This window comes from Daphnia pulicaria, chromosome 5 (genome assembly GCF_021234035.1).
Source record: "Daphnia pulicaria isolate SC F1-1A chromosome 5, SC_F0-13Bv2, whole genome shotgun sequence".
Classification (NCBI taxonomy): Eukaryota; Metazoa; Arthropoda; class Branchiopoda; order Diplostraca; family Daphniidae; genus Daphnia; species Daphnia pulicaria.
In genome coordinates this window covers 2,172,811-2,192,137 of record NC_060917.1, presented here as the reverse complement: position 1 = coordinate 2,192,137, position 19,327 = coordinate 2,172,811, and the positions used below count along the sequence as shown (strand labels likewise).

The 19,327-nt window shown below is 39.5% G+C and overlaps 4 protein-coding genes and 1 non-coding gene across 6 annotated transcripts; 2 read left to right on the top strand and 3 right to left on the bottom strand.

The window, feature by feature from the left end:
- Positions 1–1,713: 1,713 nt before the first annotated feature.
- Positions 1,714–5,017, bottom strand: LOC124341265 (dickkopf-related protein 3-like). 2 transcript variants are annotated; one of them, XM_046794290.1, is made up of 4 exons: positions 4,434–5,017; positions 4,056–4,230; positions 3,217–3,478; positions 1,714–2,167 (listed from the first exon to the last, which is right to left on the bottom strand). In XM_046794290.1, the coding sequence occupies exons 1-4, from the start codon at positions 4,707–4,709 to the stop codon at positions 2,086–2,088; spliced, it is 795 nt and encodes a 264-aa protein (XP_046650246.1). In that variant the 5' UTR covers positions 4,710–5,017; the 3' UTR covers positions 1,714–2,085. The 2 variants fall into 2 exon arrangements, with proteins under 2 accessions (XP_046650246.1, XP_046650245.1); XM_046794289.1 differs by having other exon boundaries at positions 1,714–2,170; positions 4,434–5,013.
- A 5,328-nt stretch (positions 5,018–10,345) lies between these two features.
- Positions 10,346–13,551, top strand: LOC124340977 (polypeptide N-acetylgalactosaminyltransferase 1-like). Its single transcript, XM_046793837.1, has 9 exons — positions 10,346–10,623; positions 10,680–10,970; positions 11,038–11,207; positions 11,270–11,392; positions 11,452–11,675; positions 11,767–11,916; positions 11,987–12,167; positions 12,241–12,383; positions 12,457–13,551. The coding sequence occupies exons 1-9, from the start codon at positions 10,481–10,483 to the stop codon at positions 12,871–12,873; spliced, it is 1,842 nt and encodes a 613-aa protein (XP_046649793.1). The 5' UTR covers positions 10,346–10,480; the 3' UTR covers positions 12,874–13,551.
- On the bottom strand, positions 13,104–15,667 carry LOC124341043 (dihydrolipoyllysine-residue acetyltransferase component of pyruvate dehydrogenase complex, mitochondrial-like). The gene is made up of 7 exons (XM_046793935.1): positions 15,437–15,667; positions 15,054–15,238; positions 14,708–14,986; positions 14,322–14,644; positions 14,072–14,241; positions 13,629–13,791; positions 13,104–13,574 (listed from the first exon to the last, which is right to left on the bottom strand). Exons 1-7 carry the CDS (start codon positions 15,553–15,555, stop codon positions 13,305–13,307), a joined length of 1,509 nt encoding a protein of 502 aa, XP_046649891.1. The 5' UTR covers positions 15,556–15,667; the 3' UTR covers positions 13,104–13,304.
- Positions 13,882–13,953, bottom strand: Trnac-gca. Its single transcript has one exon. It is a non-coding gene; the product is annotated as a tRNA-Cys (tRNA).
- A 45-nt stretch (positions 15,668–15,712) lies between the features above and the next one.
- LOC124341011 (cyclic AMP-responsive element-binding protein 5-like) lies at positions 15,713–18,166 on the top strand. The gene is made up of 8 exons (XM_046793890.1): positions 15,713–15,904; positions 15,986–16,088; positions 16,208–16,294; positions 16,356–17,023; positions 17,090–17,209; positions 17,268–17,389; positions 17,450–17,661; positions 17,723–18,166. Exons 1-8 carry the CDS (start codon positions 15,854–15,856, stop codon positions 18,016–18,018), a joined length of 1,659 nt encoding a protein of 552 aa, XP_046649846.1. The 5' UTR covers positions 15,713–15,853; the 3' UTR covers positions 18,019–18,166.
- Positions 18,167–19,327: the final 1,161 nt, after the last annotated feature.

Genomic DNA, 19,327 nt, shown 5'->3' with positions numbered 1-19,327 from the left:
TCTGATTAACAGCGAACGCTGTGTTTACACAAGAATAAACCCAGCAAAGTATTGTATCGAAAAGGTACAGTTATATAAAGTGATTCCAAAGGTTCGCTACCACACGTGTCAGATTATAAATCTTTCAACTAGAATCTGACTCGAAATCTACAGCAAACAAGTTTCAGGTTTGAATGGTTTGGCGTTTCATTTTTCACGCATACGTGGCCTCGGGATCTATTGGTTATCAGGTACAGTTAGGAGTTAGTCACGTTGCTTTTGAGCCTTATGCATGAAAGGAAGTTCCCAATATATACGTTATATAACTTTCGTTTAATCATGTAACTTATCAAATTGGACACAAAATTCAAATTTTGTTGTGTCTCCTTTTTTGTAATTTTTTTAAAAAGAGAGTAGAATAAAATAGGAATTCAATTAATTTTTAATTAGTATTTTTTTTCTATTTTTATTTGAAAAAAATGGACACAAGTTTATATTAACTAAATAATTGCCCGTGCAATCATCAAATAGTCTGGATAAAACATTTCCATGTTCGAATCATAATTAATAAGTTCATAAATGCAGTAGTTTTCCTTTTTAATTATTCCGTCAGCGCTTCCAAACTCTCGACCTTATAAGTTTATATAAGGTGCGCTATGCTCATATGACCATGAAGCTCATTTTCAACGGACAACGGTCATGCAGGTTTACACAAGTGCGTTGTAGGTACTTTACGTAACTATAGAAACTAAAGTCCGTCGGCAACAGGCAATTGTTGACGAGCTCAGCAACAGCAGCGCTTTATTCAAGTTACGTAATTACTCCATTACTCATAGGTACTAATTAATTAATTAAAATAAGGAATGGGACTTAATTTCCTTCTTTAAAACACTTTTCGAGTAATATAAGGGCATCCATTCTCGTGATTACTTTTTTAGAATTTCTCTTCATTCTCATCCGCCTAGTGGATATTAAACATTCCAAATTAGCCAACATTTCTATATTTCATACCAATTAGATCATTATACAGTTGCTGCGCATAGCCTGAATTTAAATTTCAAGTTGCTCTGTTGCTGCTGCCATTTTTTCCCCCTCGCCAACGCTCTTTCGCTCTTTGCCATATAAACTTCAATACAAGTTGAATTCAAAATAACCCGAGGGAGAAACTAGTTTTCTTTTTCGTTCGTCCTCTGTTGACTGCAGCAGTTGTCGTACAGACGAGAGTACGTACTATACAAGAAAAAGAAGCCCAACATAAGTTGAATCAGACGGTGTCATTCGCATTTCCCGGTGAAATCAATAAAGTTCCTTGATAAGCCGCACCGCAACATATAAGACACTGCTGCGTGCAACAGATCCGCCCTTCAGATATAGAGACTTGCGTGAGTCGCAAATGGATTCGTGTCGGTTGGAAATGTTCGACAGATTTCCATATAATTCGACACACATCGTCCCATAGTCCGCTGTACGTAGTAGTACAATAAGTAATTATAGTAAAAATGGACGTCAATTCAAGAATGCGGCTTAGCCATTATTCGACTCTCTTTGTTTCAAATGACAAGACTAAATCGGCTAACTTGACTTAAAATTTGACAATCACATTTACTAACAATGGATTCACGAACGTATTGTGTATTACATAACCGTCGACATTTTATTCGTGATGTATAATAGCTTTGTCAGAAAGGAAACTCAGCAGAAATGATTAATATAACACCACAATAACAAGAAATATGCGACAAAATAAACTGAATGTATTATTATGTAATATCTCAATCAAGAATCAACATAATGTCCGTTCTCAATGGGCTTATAGACTGTACACGGTAATGTGCAAAAATTACTTGTTCTCTTATTTCCTTCTCGGTTTTAGATTTCCATCGAGTCAACAGTATTTAATGCTATTTATATGATAAGATCGATATACGTTTGTTAGCCAATAGATAAAATTTACATTTGGGAGGGAATTGTTTTGTTAAAGAGGCAATAATGAAACTGTACATAGTATAAAGGAAAATAGAAATCGATTTCATTGTTGGTTTCCTTGATTAAGACCGACGGATGAGGTTGGACAATGTTGTCTTTAATCGACCGTAATCGACCAAATTAAGACGCCCGGTTGTTACCCATGTCGTGAAATGTGCACCTCATGTTCTCCGTGCTAGTCCAGAAAGGAAAGTTCTCGGAGCTTCTGAACAAATAAAAAGAGAAACATTAATATCCATATCGTTCCAGTCGAGCGGACAATATAAACAACTGTCACAGAAACTGCGCAACACGCGTGTTTGTGTGTAGAATGATACAACTGGTGTCTGTCGTACACGCTGTTTTTGGTCTAAAAATATCGAAAAGGGAAGTGAGTAATGTCCACTTAAACGGACGACAGGAGCCCATTCGTCAAACGCGTATAAGAACATATAATAATTTATATCGTTGCGCCACCACCTCTATTCCCCGTTCAGAGAGAGAATAAGTGTGCCAGAACGAACGACGGAAGTGGTGTTCTCTCGCTCAAGAATTCCCAAACGATAACTATACATCCAGTAATAATAACTATCGATCACGGGGGCAAACAAACGAAAGCCGAGGGACAGATGGATGCATTAATAATGCGAGACGTTCCATCGTCTCCGCGCAGGCATCATATTGGAGTGCACATCACAGGAAGTGGAAGACAAACGGGGGGGAATACCCCAGCAAGCTATCAAGGCTGACGGCCATTATTGTCCCTCACTGGGTCGCTTAATAACGATCCCAAATGGATGCAATAATCAGTTTTGATCCAGTCTAGTCATATATAGCTATATGGCGCTCATCTATACAGTTTCATTCTTCATTGCCTTTTTGGAATAATAAGTTTTCTATATGTACACTGTGATGGTGGGACCGTTTTGACATGATGACAAATGACACGGAAGACGGACGGAAAAGGGAACATGGCTGATGGCTGGCATTTTCGCTGATGCTAAAGATTTGTGCGGATTAAAAGGGATAGACTAGCAGAGCAGCAGTGGCCGGCCCCAATGAATTTCTAAATAGCTCCACCATATCTTTTATAATACACGTATAAATACTAAAGTTGATTGCATACTTTGCTGGCCAGCATGCAGGCAGCAGAGCTAACACGATACGAACCCCCTAACACCCCCGGAGCACATTGGCCCATAAATGCTGAACGCCATATTATAGAGTGCACTAGGTATACATATGTCTATTTGCTCAGGAAAGTCCACTTACGTGCTGTTGGATGAGGAGCGATCGAAGCTGTTGTCTTCCTGACTGGACGGAGAGTCGCTGCCGCCGAGTTGGGCCGGGTTCTGTTGGCGGCAGACCAATCCGACGTCGCACGGACACAGCTGATTGAGAGAGTACTCCAGGCCGCCTTCCGGCACGAAGCAACGCTGACCAAGCGTCAATTTGCGTTGACAGACGGCCTCGCCGTGTCGACGGGCGCAGCAAAGTCCGGCTTGGCAATCCGAATTGCCATGGCAACGGGATCCTTGAATATTCCAAACAAGGGCAAATTAGTTGTAGGCAATACAGCAAAGAAATAAGTGTCAATTTATCTTCCTTTCCCGACTTAAACAAGAGTGAAAAGGGCAATGCTATTTATATAAAAAGGAAAAGCTGATTCCGACTGGCGAGAATATAACAATTCGATTGGCAAAAAAACCCCAAAAGTTTTCACTCGGAAATCTCTTGATCCCGCACTCACGGCAGCCATTCCATACCATGTACCGGAGAGTATAATACATAATAGTGTGCGGTACTATATAGTATAGCCTAGCTTCTTTTCTTGTGGTTGCATTGGGATTCGTGAGTGGCCCAAAGCAATGTCTAGTGTATAGTATTACAGCCGCCGTGTATATATCCTCTCACAGGAGGATCGAGTCGCAAAAGAGAATGTTGTGAACATGTTTGACTTTGATCCTCTCCACGCCGGTGCTCATTGAACCGCATAGGCACATCAGACATCGTGGAAAGAGGAGAGCAGAGCCCAAACAAATAACACAGGATTGATTTCTTGATTTTTTGGTCTTATTCGGATGCGTGGTAGTGGTGGTGATGTGTCTTACCTTCTTCTCCGGTGGCAATTTTCGCCTGGCACCGACCGAACATGCACGCCAGACCTTTGCCGCACATTCGATCCCGACGACAGGCGAATCCGGGCGATTTTTCCGTACGGCACACGCCGTAATGAAGATCGCAGAAACGGCCCTTACCGCATTGCTTGTCTTCCATGCATTTATCCTAATGATTCCCAGCAAAGGAGAAAAAACAAATCAAATCAAATCAAGAAATTAGTTCGATGGAATTTGGAGAAAATAAATGAAAATGTCAAACTGACGCAAAGTTTCAACGTAAAAAAGAACGAAATTAAAAAAAAAGGTCGGCATGCGACGGAGTTCATTACGAATAAATGACAATTAGTTTGATTTGTTTTTGTTTCATACTTGTCCGTGATGCTGCCGCGTCGGGCGTGAGCCGGTCGATAGTGACGACGAGTTCCTGGCGGCCGTTTTGAGCTTGATATTCCGCGGATGCTCGAGATCACTGTCGCCGTCTTCCGCCGAGCTGTCCATCACGTCGTCAACTCCGCTGCCGTGGCTGCTGGCCGACTCATCTTTCATGTCGATGACGGGATTTCCGAGAACCAGCGACCAAACCAAAGCGTGGACCGTCTCGGCGGCCAGCATCACGATCAAAGACGCCAGGAGCAATTGCCTCATGTTGACTGGATCTGATGACTATGGACGAGATGCAATTTGAGTGTTTCCCCCTGATTTCGAAGTGAATAGTCCAATGGAGCACAATGAAGCGAACTGGGCAGCTGATGAGAGGCGATTGAAGACATCTGGAACACTGGCCACCTTTTATAGGTGGGAGACAGACAGGTAGGCTTGGTAAGGGGGTTGTTCGACGGACGAGGATGGGTTAGAGCAATACGTATACTCTGTACTAACGTTTTACCTTTTTTTCTTGTTATTGAAACACGCAAATCTCCAACGCACTCCTCCATAAGGATCTCCTGCACAGCACAGCAGGAATCCAAGATTAAAAAAGACAAGCCCCCATTTCTTTTCTTTACCTTTTTGAGTTTTGTTTTGTGTCGAGTTGACTTAAGACTTAAGCTGGATAATGGGCGCCACGTGCTGGAGAAAATCCGCCCAGCCCCCCTACCCCCTCTTGCACTATAAGACACTAAAGACAGGGCAGTCATCATCATCAAAATACGCCCTTTTCTTATACTGTGGGATCAAGAATTAAAACAAAAAAAAAAAAGAAGAAGAAAATAAAAACATTTCAACTAAATTTGAGATCGAAAATATTCAGCCAAAATTAAATAAAGGGGAAAAGGAAGACGCTTTAGGTGCAGCTGACTTTTATTACGTATCGTACATTCAAAGTCGTATATTACCGTGATGCTATAGACCTACTATGCGACAGACAAACAACAATCAATCATTCGCGTTGGCAATTTCTTAAAAAATAGGTTTCTGTTGGCCTTTTTTCCAGGTTTATCCATCAAAATCCAATTGGAAAAATAGATCCATCAATTTATCGAAATTCGTTATACGAACGACGATCCTGAAGTTTCGTGAACTGTCGTCCTCTGTATAACCGATCGATGGAGAGTCCTGCGTCTCTTATCTAACAGTCTACAATGCGTGTTCATCCCTTTCCCGAGATTTTTTGTGGAAATTGGATAAGATTTGATGCGGACCAACTTGACTAGAATAACAAGAAATCGCCAATATAAAAAGAAGAAGAGAGAAAAGAAAAGAAGAAATACAAAGTGGGAGTGAGTTATTGGAAAGTCAACGAGGGACAAGGAGAGTCAAGAGGCTTTTGGCTGATGTGCTGGGCAACGGGCTACAGCACTGGGTTTCCAGCTGCTTTGAGTGACACGCTGTCCACACAAATCAGTGCCAAACGACTAGCCACTAGCCACCGAGTCTTTTTAAATTTGTTCCAACAATAAAACCAAACAAAACCCCCCCCACAAATAAAATTTTTCTTTAGAAGATGCTGTTGCCCCACAGTATATGTACGCACAGAAAATACTATGGAAAACAGACAACGGATCCAAGCTGGTGGGACGACTCTTTCAGCATCGCAGTTAGAGGGCCCCCCTTGACAGCAGATGACTTATTGTGATGGTCTCTTCCTGATGGCAGCAATCAATAGGGAGCCAAGGTAAATGAGGAAAGACAGGTGTGCGTGTTATTGGCGCACTGCTGGGAGCCAATGTATATTGTGTCTAGCCCCCTTTCTGCTAGTCTTTCCATATAGCCTAGAAACATCCAATTATGCTTCAATTCCAATTATCAAAAAATATACTCTTTACCATCGTTCCAGGAAAAGGTTTTTTCTATACGTGCTGCTGTGTGTAGTCTTGGAAACAAGCTGGAACGATTCTTTCTTTATTTTTCCTTGCCAACATCACATATCTTTCGATGGAATCGTGGCCGTCTGGAGTGTTAAACTCTGTCTAAAGGATCAACTGACAGCTCGTGCTGACTTTCAATTTTTCCCCAAAGCCCCAAAGTCGCAAAGACATTTATTTATTTTTCTTATATCTTTTTTTTATGTATGACCCAATAGCTAAAGTAAGCTATAAAGGCTCTTTAGAGAGTGGATTTTCTATAGGCTTAGATATTCTGATGTTGACTGAAGATATTACATTGACACTTCTTGGATTTGAAGACGTTTTCCCTTAAAAGTTATGATCCTGGGTGGGTATATATAAGAAGCTGTCAATCCAGCTTTATTCTATTTCAGGATTTCTGACTTGCCTTTTTAAATATATTGATGATGACAGCCCCCTCTCGTAACAATGAGTAGGATGCGCTGATCTTATGACATTTTTTAATTGCCTCCCTTTTTTTTATTGCCAATAAAATTTGAAGAGACGGATTCAACGATCAACTATTGCTGCACCCGGTTAATCCATAATTGCTCCTATAGCTTCGCCCCCCAAGGTCGACAACTGCATCCGTCTTTGGTCCATGGGTGTACAAATGGTCATTCCTTTCACCTATAAAGACATGATCCATCCATCATAGCCTTCATCCATCCTTCGTATCCCGTTGGCAAATCCCCGTGATATATTCCCTATGGCATCAGGTCGTCCACAGAAGATCAGTACCAGCAGCAGACAGGCTACAAGTGTACACGTCTCTCCTCCATTCTCCCCTCTTTCTAATTGCGATCATACTGTATATATTCATTATCATTTGTCATCATCAGGAGGCATTCAGAGCCCCCCCCCCCCCCCCCCCCCCCTCTCGTGTGTTCATTGTTCCCTGACTTCTTGGCGTCCCCAAGCTGCTCAAACTCGATGGTCACTCTTTTTTAAATATAGCTCGTTTTGGCTTTTTTGGCAGATGTTCTCTGAAAAATTGCAAAATAAAGAAGGGCACAAACATCTGTTCGTTCTTTGTAAAAATTGTTCTAAAATATTCTCCGAAATAATTTTTGTTTTCAAACTTTGTGAGATTCAAATTGATTATGCGTCTACACGGCAATCGAAAATGTGTAGATGTGCGGATTTAATTTCAATTTCACTGGAACAAAAAATCGATAGCGCATGCGCAACGAATGAATATCATCTCATATTTAACCCGAACGAGGAGAAACAAATCTCTGAAAGTTGATAAGGTCGAATTATTAAGTTGAAAGGCAAACTACTCTAGTCTATTCCTGCGCTTTGAATAAAAGAGAGAGACGTGTGCGCAGTGAAAAGAGAATATTCCGGAATATTATCTGATGCGCTCTGACATTTAGTCTGTAATTCCTTTTTCTCGATGAACTTATATATGTGTGTCTCCGTGAATAAGAAAAGGCCGCCATTCACCAGTTCACTTGGTTAATTAGGAGAAAAGAGAAGAATAAAAGATACAGCTGCTGAAACTGAAAAAAAAAAGAAAGGGAATTTCCCAGAAGAAAGGCAAACGTACCGCACACGGTATTGAAGTATAACCGAATGATAGAAAGACGCGGACGGCCTTTGAGAAGAAGAAGAAGGAGTCTGTATACGCCATATTAGTCGCTTATTAAACTGGAAATGAATATATAGGAAAGCGGATAGGGAAACAAGAAAAATGATGACTTCATACTCTCCGCACATATGTGCGTCGTCGTACACAGTATAGTACATACATCGTCATGTATAATAATGCGTTTTTTGGTTCATTCTAGCGGTATTTGCACGTTCTGGATACTATATGTGTATGGTGTGTACAATAAGTCCTCCATTGAGAATGTGCGGGGGTCTCGACATCAAACAAATGTCTGGCAAGCATTTCATTACAAAATGGCATGTTCTTGGCTTACGGGATAATGTGGGAGGAGCTCCGCACCACTTGCTCTCGTTGTGACATTCTCCCTTTTCTTTAGATTTTCCTTTTGATTTCGTTTTCAAAGTTGCCGGTACGTATAACTCTTTTGATGAAAATTCGCCAGGGAAATGCGACAGTGGCACAACACATATCGCTCTGTATGGAGACAAGTATAATACCGTAACTCAGCCCGAGTCTTGTGTGGCCATATAATAAACCTAGAGCTCACTTGCAACCAATGTTATCTCATATGCGAAATATCCTATTTTACTTACAGTATGGTACACATTAACTCATTTTCCGGCATGAGCAGTCGTGAATACGATTCGGACTATAAATGTTAGGGTCTTCAACTTCTATTATGTATGTGGCCGTCCAAAGAATAAACGCTGTCGTCATCGCATAGATGCTAAGTTATAGGTTTCTCTAAAATTGTCAATATGTTTGGATTAAGTGGGCGTAATATAAGTTGGAAGTTTGTTTTCGAATGAGCTCTCGTTCAATACATTCGACTCACTTATGTGCGTCTTAAGTTGTTTCGAGTAGTATTGGTGAAATGAATATCATATTGAGTATTCACAAGGAATATAATGTATCCCAACAATGCACAGTTTGCATTATACTTCATATTTGATTTTAAGGGATTAAAATTGTAATTACATACCTAAGCAAATGTTGGGTTTCTATCTCGTGAAATGGGAAACATCTATTATCATTTACAATTTAGTTTTGAATTACGAGTAAAATCCCAAGAGCTTATCTTAGACTATTTTAGAGGGCGAACGATACATATTTAAGAATCAATCAATTTTACTCAGATGAATCTACGTCATAATCGAAATATACTTACCGAAATACTGCGGAATATTCCTGGAATTTTCCAGTTACAAATAGATTAAAGACTCTTGTTAGATCGCTTAATTTATTGCTTCTACTGCTCGTTGCTTAGTGTTGTTCAACGAAACGTAAATAGTTGCTTGGATCATTTCCAGTGCTTTATTCCGTCGGTGTGGAATCGGAAGTCGTCATCAAATGTCCTATTCCTCTTCAGCGATAATAAGAGAATGGGCCAACACTTCCGGTACACATAAAAGGACCGACGGTAAAAACTTCTGTGATGGAGCCTGGATTTTATTTCAGTGTTATGGATCAAGGGCAGAAGCTCCGGCTTTCCTGTTCGGTGTTTATTCCTGAGCATTTGTCTTGGATGTCTGTTCTTTGGCGAACAACTTGGGATACGAACGCGGACGCCCGGGAAAACGTCATTGGCCTTTTCCCGGACACGTTTCGCTTTTATTCCCTAAGGCCAAGAAAAGTTAACATTCAGAGGGCACCATATTTTTTTTGGGTGTCCGTATGAATACGTTGGTCTGCATAGGCCAACGTTCAACATTTCAACGGCGCTATCGTGAAAGCGCTAGACATAGTTTGTGCACGCAGGACTAGGTATATTATTGCCGATTCGTTTTCAGATGGCAAACTGAATTTTGAAATTTTGAGAAACATGAAATGAGATAAAGCCATAAACGAAGTTAACGTAACTGATGTCTTTTCAAACATACCATTTGAAATGTTCATCCGTTTGAATTCTCGTTTGACTTTTATAAAATGAATAGGTCATTAACTGCTTCAAACAAATTTTGAAGGACATGGTACTTCATCATCCTATACTGTGAACATATTGCATTCAGACTATTCCATTCAAAGTCGGAACGTGACAGGAGAATCGTGAAGCGGTGAAGCGTAGGAGTCTGCGTGACCGAATGAAAGGCAAATCATCAAGCATTGATCTTTTGTGCAACAGCAATTTCCAATCGAAACCATTTTTGTGATGATGGTCGAAAATTTTCTCAGATGCCAACGTAATCAAATTTATTCGCTTACTATAAAAAAATTTTGTGTAGGCCTAGGCCTATGGTAGAAACTAGTATTCGTTTTTTTACAGGCATAATTTTAGTTGTCTTCGTCTCACTAGATGGCAATTCAAACGGAAGAAATTTGGCGTTTTTCACAACCGTCGTCTGCTTGTCTGCTATAAATGATTTAAAAATGAAAATGAATAGATAATCTTTAAGGGAGCTTTCTCTTCTGTTTTTGCGTTAAGAACTTGTTAGATATAGTCAATTTAAGTAATGAATAATTGGTAACGGTTTCGTGAAATGCGTTTTATTAAGTGCGTTAAACTACTCGTTGCTGTAGTTGGAAGCTTATTCATTTTGTGGCTGGCAAACAAACCGAGAAACACCAGGCACGACGATTCAGGATGGGACTTGAAAAATGATGATGTTGCTATACCTATTAAGTAAACACTTTTATAAATTACTCTTTATAGTATTCTAATGCAATTTTGAAATAAAGGTTCGGTAAAAATCAAAGAGAGTATATTGACTCTCGAGGTATTCATGTAGTGGTTGGACGATATGTTGGTGACTCATTGCCTGGTCCATCTCATCCAAATTTAACTGAAGAAGTTTTGAATCAAAACAACTTCAATCCAATTCCATCACAAGGAGAGTGGGGAGAACCAGTAGCCATCCTACCCCATGAGCATTCTAAATCACAGAGTTTGTACAGGATACATCGGTTCAATCTTCTTGCTAGTGATCGTATTCCATTAAATAGAACACTCCCAGATATTAGGAAACCACAGTAAGTGTTAGAATGAATTGATGGGATTTTTGTTCATTTATATTTTTACAATTTTTCATATATTCAGATGCAAAGCTCTTTCTTACAACATCAATGAATTGCCTACTACTTCAGTCATTATTGTTTTTCACAATGAGGCCTGGAGTACTTTGTTGAGAACCGTTCACTCTGTTATTAACCGCTCACCGCCTAAACTGTTATGGGAAATTATTCTTGTAGATGATGCAAGTAACAGAAGTAAGTCTCAATTATTTTTCTTTTCAAATTGTTTGGTGTATTCCTAACATGTTCTTTTTAAGCTTTCTTGAAAAAGCCATTGGAAGATCATGTTAGCGTGTTAAAAACCAAAGTTATTGTTTTGCGATCCGAAAAAAGAATTGGTTTAGTAAGAGCCAGACTTATGGGAGCTCGTGAAGCCACAGGTATTTTCTTGTTAAACCATATTGTTGCGTAATTATTTTAATAAATTCGATATTATTAGGTGACGTTTTGACATTTTTGGATGCTCATTGTGAAACTACTGATGGTTGGCTCCAGCCACTTCTATATCGAATTAAAACTAACCCAAATGTAGCCGTATGTCCAATAATTGACATTATTAGTGATGACACCTTTGCTCTCTTACGAAGTTTTGAGCTTCATCACGGTGGGATGTCGTGGAATCTCCATTTCAGATGGTTTGGTGCTTCGGAAACTTTAATGTCGGTATGTCTGCCGTTGTCTATATCATCACCAGAAATATTATTTATTATTTGCCTCCTCCATTTAATACAATCAAAACTTATTTCGTACTTAGGAAAGACGCGGGAATATGAGTATCCCGTTCAGGACTCCTGTAATGGCAGGTGGATTGTTTGCAATCGGTCGCGATTATTTCCAAGAGATTGGGACATACGACGATCAGATGGATATCTGGGGTGGCGAGAACATTGAAATGTCTTTAAGAGTAAGAAAACAAGGAAACGATAAAGATATAACATTAAAATATTTTTATGTTTTACGCTTTTGTTTTTCAGATTTGGCAGTGCGGTGGTCGGGTTGAAACGTCTCCGTGCAGTCATGTTGCACACGTTTTTCGGAAATCGAGCCCTTACACCTTTCCAGGAGGAGTAAATCAAATTCTTTATTCAAATCTTGCGCGAGCTGCATTAGTCTGGATGGATGAGTGGAAAGAATTCTTCTTCAAAATGAATCCTGGTAACTTGTTCTTTGAATTCAGTACGTTACTGTCTTTATAAATGTCTCGTTTACTACTACTGGGATTATGCAGAAGCAAATCGTCTCCGAGATGCTCAATCTATCCGTTCGCGCCTGTCTTTGCGCAGTAGACTCAAGTGCAATGATTTCAATTGGTACTTGAAAAACGTTTGGCCAGAGAACTTTTTCCCTGGACCGGACAGATTTTTCGGAAAGGTAATGATTAATGGATGTTTTTTTTTTTTCAACTTTCATTCGAAACCATTAGCAATTTACCATTTGAATTTAGATTATTCACAGAGCAACTGGCAAATGTTTAGAGCGTCCCCTTGGCGGTGGAGGTGTATCGCAACCAATCGGGCGTCTGAAGCTTGTTCCTTGTGTCCAGCAATGGTTTGATGGACACTTGTGGGTTGCTACATGGAACAGCACTCGAAAAGATGGTCGTACGCTTCCAGGCTACTTGATGTCTGATGAATCCCTTTGTGTAGACCATTTGGATGGTGAAGCGCGAGCTATGGCTTGTTCGGGATTCAGCAAGCAATTATGGCATCACAATTTGAGGACCAACGCGATTGTGCATGGCAATTCTGGTTTGTGTTTATCTATTTCTCGCCCACCTGAAACTCCTGGAGAGGTGTCAGTTCATAGTTGCGATGGCTCGTCTGAGCAGCAATGGACTCTTCAACCTGAGAAATGGAGTTGATGTCACTAAACCCTGATTAACCGTCAGCTCATTAGCTTGGCTTTGTGCAATCTTCCGTCCAGTTTCTCACACCCCGCCTTATTCACTTACCATGTTAACTCAAGTGTTTATTTCAATGTCACTTGAAGACTTAACTTAAAATGACGGCATGAGGTCAATTCAATTTATATTTAATTGATTTGTTGTCTCACGTGTTGCTTGTTAAATTCAAAGAATAAATTACGAGGATATTTCGTCAGCACTTTTTTATTTGTCCCCTACTATTCACAGGGTTTTTTAACAGAATAACAGTACAGATCTGAAAAATGGTAATCCAATTTGATATTAAAACAAACAACTTAGGTTCAACTAGATTTCCTAATTCAACTAGACTACCTTACTTTTAAGATACAACATACATTCACGAAGGTTGCTTTGCTAGATATTTTTTTTTACAAAAGCATTGTGCTAGGCTTTTCAAGGTAACTCTTGAAAGCAGCCAGCCACTGGGCGCCGACTGCACCATCCACAACACGATGGTCGCTACTCAACGTCACAGTCATGACATTGGCAGCACGGAAACCTTGCTCAGCGGATGCATCAACTACCAGTCGTTTTTCAGTTCCTCCAACTGCCAGAATGCATGACTGGGGTGGGTTTATGATGGCAGTGAAATTTCGAACTCCAAACATTCCAAGGTTCGAGATGGAAAAAGTGCCGCCCTATTTAACGAAATTTGGATTAAATAGTTATTTACTTAAATCAATCTTTATTACCTGAAATTCGTGGGGCTGAAGTTTTCCATCGCGAGCTTTGCCAGCTAATGTGCGTACATCAGCACTGATAGAAGCGAGACCTTTTCTCTCAGCATTAAAGACGATAGGTGTAATAAGACCACGATCTGTGCTCACGGCTACACTAATATCCACCGTGTCATACCTATAAGCGAAAATAGTTCCTTTAGTGACGTGTCATAACATTTTCAACACTTGAGTAAAAATAATGAATAAAAATCTTTGAAAAAAGGAGAGGGGGCACCCGGGTTTGAACCGGGGACCTCTCGATCTGCAGTCGAATGCTCTACCACTGAGCTATACCCCCTATGCTATGATACAAACAAGTAGTCGGGTTATCGCTGCGCAAGTCACGTGTTCATGACACGCGACATGCGAAATGGAAAAATCTAGCATGAACCAGTTCAATGAGAGAATTGACTTACTGTCTAATGAAAGTTTCTTGCCACGATGAATTTACTTCAGGAACTTTACGGCAAGCTAGAGCAGCAGCTTTAATGACAAAATCGTTAACACTCAGCTTGGCCCCATCCTTTCCTAGTAGTGCATTAAATTCCTGACGAAGTGAAAGTACTGAATCCATGGTAACGTCCACCTAGCGTAAGAAGTTGCATCATTATTTACATTATACAATATTTCTCTATCACACAATATTTAAGAAAACCGAGTTATTACCGTCAAATAATAATGAGGGATAGATTGTTTGGACTGTAGTAAACGTTTTGCGATAACACCACGGATATTAGTTACAGGAAGATCCGTATATTTTTGTCCAGCAACTGCTTGAATAGGAGCTGCAGCAGTTGGTGGAACTGCAGCAACGGGTTTCGGAGCCACAGACAATTTATCAAGGTCTTTAGCTGTGATCGATCCTTCGAATCCTGAACCACCAGATACAGATGCCAATGAAATTCCTTTCTCGGCAGCCATTTTTCTAGCCAATGGGGACGCAAATACCCTCTCAGAAGAAGTTGCGGCGGTGGATGAGGGTACTGGAGCTAAGGATGTAACTTGTAAATAAGGTGTGCATTATGTAGTGCATGAAAAATAAAATGGCATACCAGCTGTAGCAACTGATGATTGAGATGGAGTAATGATTTCTGGTTGTTGAGAAGCTGGTGGAGCAGCAACAGCAGCCCCATCGTCTTTGAAATCTTTGAAAGCTGCTACATCTTCAGCCTTTTCAACAATGATGCAAACCAATTTTCCAATTGGAACATCTTTGGAGCCAGCAGGGATCATAATTTTAGCCAAGTATCCTTCTTCTGGAGTTTCAAATCCCATAGTGGCCTTATCGGTTTCAATTTCAGCTAGAAGGTCTCCCTCATTAAGTTTGTCACCTAAAACAATACAAATACAAGCAAATGAGTGATTAAAAGAAATTTACTATTAAAGGTGTATGTATACCTTCTTGCTTTTCCCAACTAATAAGAGTTCCAGATTCCATGGTAGGAGACAATGCGGGCAGTTCAACTCTTTTATGGGAAGGAAGTGTACCACTGGCATACATTCTTACTGATATTTTATGGAGTCCAGTTATGATAGAGACTGTTGAATACCCAGTGCTCTTGTCAACATATGTTTCTCCACGTCTAGAAAGTAAACCACCAGTATAATGCTTGCAGACAATAATAGCAGATCGTCAATCCACTTATTTCATACATACTTTCTAAAATAATGTAATCTTTTATATATTTTGATAAAATTTAGATAAATAGTATTGATGCACAATTGTATAGTACAGGGAAAAAATCCCTTTTGCTCCTGCTAGATGAAAAAACTATGATTACCTTGAAATATCCTTCTGAAACACAACCGTCGAAAGTTTCCTTGCAGCTCGTGTTTTCGTTGCATTTTCCAAAGTAATCTTTGCAACACAAGCCTTTCGAACTAACGATGATCGGAACATTTTCAAGGAATTATATGAGCGGAACTGGAAGTGGAAATCACGGTGTGCTCATATGAAGAAGACGAAGGCAGGTTAGAACAGCTGATTTTTTGGTAACCCAAAAAACTGCAGTCTGCAGACCACAACCCTAATAGAGCGTAATGTAGTCTGCTATACCTTTCTTCTCAGTTCTGAGAATCTTTCGAAAGAAAAACCACTTGTGTACGATTGTAGATTGTTTACTTCAATATTTTCGTTAATTTTCGCGTTTTCTATTGCGCAATTGAATTGTTTAAAGATATTTTCCTCAAATACTCAAATGGTGGATGACGAGAAACCATTTCCTTGCTCCAGTCCTGGTTGTTCCATGGTAATAATTTGTAAACAGTTTTATTAAATGTTGACTGTTGGTGTTTGCTATCTTATTCATTCATCGTTTTCCCAATTAAAGAGGTTCGCCAATGAAGACCACTTGAGTATTCATAAAAAGAGACACATGTCCCTTTCAATTGAATCAATTAGTAATAATGGCTCAAAGACACCTAATTTTGTGGGTGAGTTGATTTTTTGATTTCTAACTCTGTACTTCATTAATACAAATGAAATGTAAATTTTTGTGTTAATAAATTCTGTTACCCTTCCTTTGTATTAATCTAATTTTTAACTATTATAGCTGATGAAACCCCCACCCCAACAAGATTTATTAGAAACTGTGAAGAAGTTGGGCTTTTTCAAGATTTGAATGTCAATCCTTTTGATGGTAAAATGCCACTATTAACTACAGAAAACTTGTCAAAAATAGTTCAATTTGTTTTTTTTAGAGCAATTTAGAAGAGCAGCTGAGACTCATCTCAGTCCTCCTTCACTTCCCACATCAGATGATGTTCTCCACACTCCTCATGTCTTCCCTGTGCTTCCACTGGATTCAGATGTAGTTACACAGTTGCCTCCTCCCAAATCAGCTAATGTTAGAAAAAATTACCTCATGCCATCATTGTCCACATCAGAATGTCTGACTCTTCCATCTCCAGCAACAACTCCTGTACCAACTCCATTGATTACTGTAACAGCTCCTACAACCGAGTCCCAAGGATTTTTCAACAAAAGAGTAGATACAACGACCGCCACATTATCTGATTGCGGCAAAACAATTTCCACTTCAATAATTACCTGCAGTTCAAGAAAAGATCGACCGAAGAAAAACAACACTTTTCAAAGCAATTGCATAAAGACAGCCACAAACCCAACTGTGAATATTATGCCTCGTCCGATTGTTCAATCATCTGCCACCAGTGATCCTATGACATCGCTTCTGCTACGACTTCCTGATGGACGTTTAGTTCAAATTCCTGCTATTCCTGTACCTACCGAAACTGACGCATCTAAAATAGTTAATCCTGCTGTAGGATCTCCATTGGCTCCTGTTGGCGTGGAACAAAGTAGTTGCAAGATTAAGTCAGCAAGACCAGTAATGTCGGAAGCCAAATTGGTACCAACAAAAATAATTTCTTTATCAATATCCTTTACTCTTCTCAACAATATTTTTAATTGATAGAAACTGAAACAAGCGCTAACGAAAGCTAAACCTGCAAATCAGCCTTTAAACGGAAATTCCCCTTGTGGCACCAGCGATGCAAGTGGTACTGATACGGAGCCTTTAACCAACGCAGATTCGGTATTAGCATGTAAACAAACCTCGATCCTTCTTTTATCTCACTCTATTGAGTTTTAAGGTTATGGATGTGAATGATTCTACAAAACCTAACAACCGACGTCGCGTCTACAATTCAGCATCTGATCAAGATTTGGACGAAGAAGAAAGTGAAAAACGAAGGAGATTTCTGGAGCGTAACCGGTATTTTGATAAATTGAAAAGTGTAAACTATAATTAATTCGAATTTTTTTTATTTGTCAGAGCTGCTGCATTCCGATCTCGTCAAAAAAGGAAGAGATGGGTAACAAATTTAGAAACCAAAACAACAGTAATGAACACCGCAAACAAACTGTTACAAAATGAAGTGTTAGCTTTACGAAGCGAAGTTGCCCAGCTAAAATTACAACTTTTAGCGCACAAAGATTGTCCTGTAACTCTCGCAATGTGTCAACAACCGCCTGTATCAGGGAACAGTAATAATTAAAGAATATTTCACAAATTTAATGTACGTAAATTAATCTATGTCTTTTTTAGGCGTATTTATAGCTGGAAATCAATCGAGGGGTGTTACTGTCAATTCTACCATTTCTAATTCAGCAGTTTCGTCTGCAACTCCACGCCAGATTATCATACTGAATACTTCCAACCAAAATTCAACTTCTTACCCTATCACAGCTGGAAGTAAAGACTCACATCCCTCACTCATTATGGTTCCAAGAGTAGAGACTAACATGGGTCCTAATAACTGCAGTGTTGTAAATATGCCCAATCCAGCAGACTTAGGCCAGCATACATCAGTAATAATGTCAGTTAAAAATGCTGAGAATTGAAAGACTCAGGCTCAATAGATATTTTCAACTTTTGTCGGTGCCTTTTTTTGCCTTGAAGTAGTAAACATGTTTCAAATTTGGATTGTTTATAATGTTTAAGCCAATGTTACTCAACAAATATTACACAGAGTGTATTTTATTGACTGTACATTAATGTTTTATCTACCATTCTTGAACAATGATGCTGAGATGGATCCACACCATTGAAGGATCACCTATAAAATAACAGGTGCATGTTAATACCAACATACAAAATATACAGAACTCTTATGTCCATACCTTACTCATTCACTTTTTCAACAACTGGTGTCGAACCAGCCAGAAAGGTGCAGCCAATCCACTACCAAAGAAAAGGATGAAGCCAAGAGTCAATGCGTAGCGGTTTTTGACTGAGAAGGGGAGAGACTGTTGAAAGAAATAAAGCGGCTCTATTAAAATATTTACATAAAATCTTATGAAACAATTAGGTTTCTTGAACGATCACTCGAATACATACAAGTCTACAGATTAGTTTAGAATAGTAGGAAATTAAGCTTACCGATGCCGGGAGTCCTCCTGGAATTCCAGACTGGCGAGCAGCCGAGGTCATGATATTGCGGACTTGCATAACTCCGTTTCTTAGAGACGACATTTCTGTTTTATGAACGTTCGTGCGTTTTCACTAAAATTCAATGGCGGTCTGAACAATCTTGTCGAGTGCTAGTGCAAAAGCGATGTTGCCGGTCCTCAAAATGTTTACTTAAAAAGTGCACAGTAGCGCCAGGTAGCGCTAATCATGTAAAAAAATATGCGCAGTAAAAAAATGTAAAAATAATTATTTAAATTTTATATTGAAAGAATACTGCCAAACGGATTAAAACTATATTTCATTTTAATTAGATAATGATAAAACTTAAAATTAATCCTTAAAATGTAATCAATTCAGAGTAGACGGGTACTCTGGCTTGGTAGACTGTAGACGGCTGGTTATTCACTCCAGGTAACATAACGAGACACGCAGGCATACAGTAAATTTTAATCAGCATGATTTGTTGTCCTGGGTTGAGGATTTGCGGAATGATACGGAATTTGAATGATGGGGTCTGGGCGTGGGGAGTGGGTATCCCTATTTCTTTGGGAGAGTGTGGAGAGGTAGCGCTGTTTATTTAATGGAAACAGTATTGGAATTATTTCAACTCAATTAAATCCTCATTGGCAAGAAAGTGATAGTACACCCAATAACTTTGCATTACAACTGCTGAACTGCATGTGCAGATCAGAATTGTGTGTCCCAGTTCCAAAAAATAGCATTTCTGTGTGTAGGATTGAA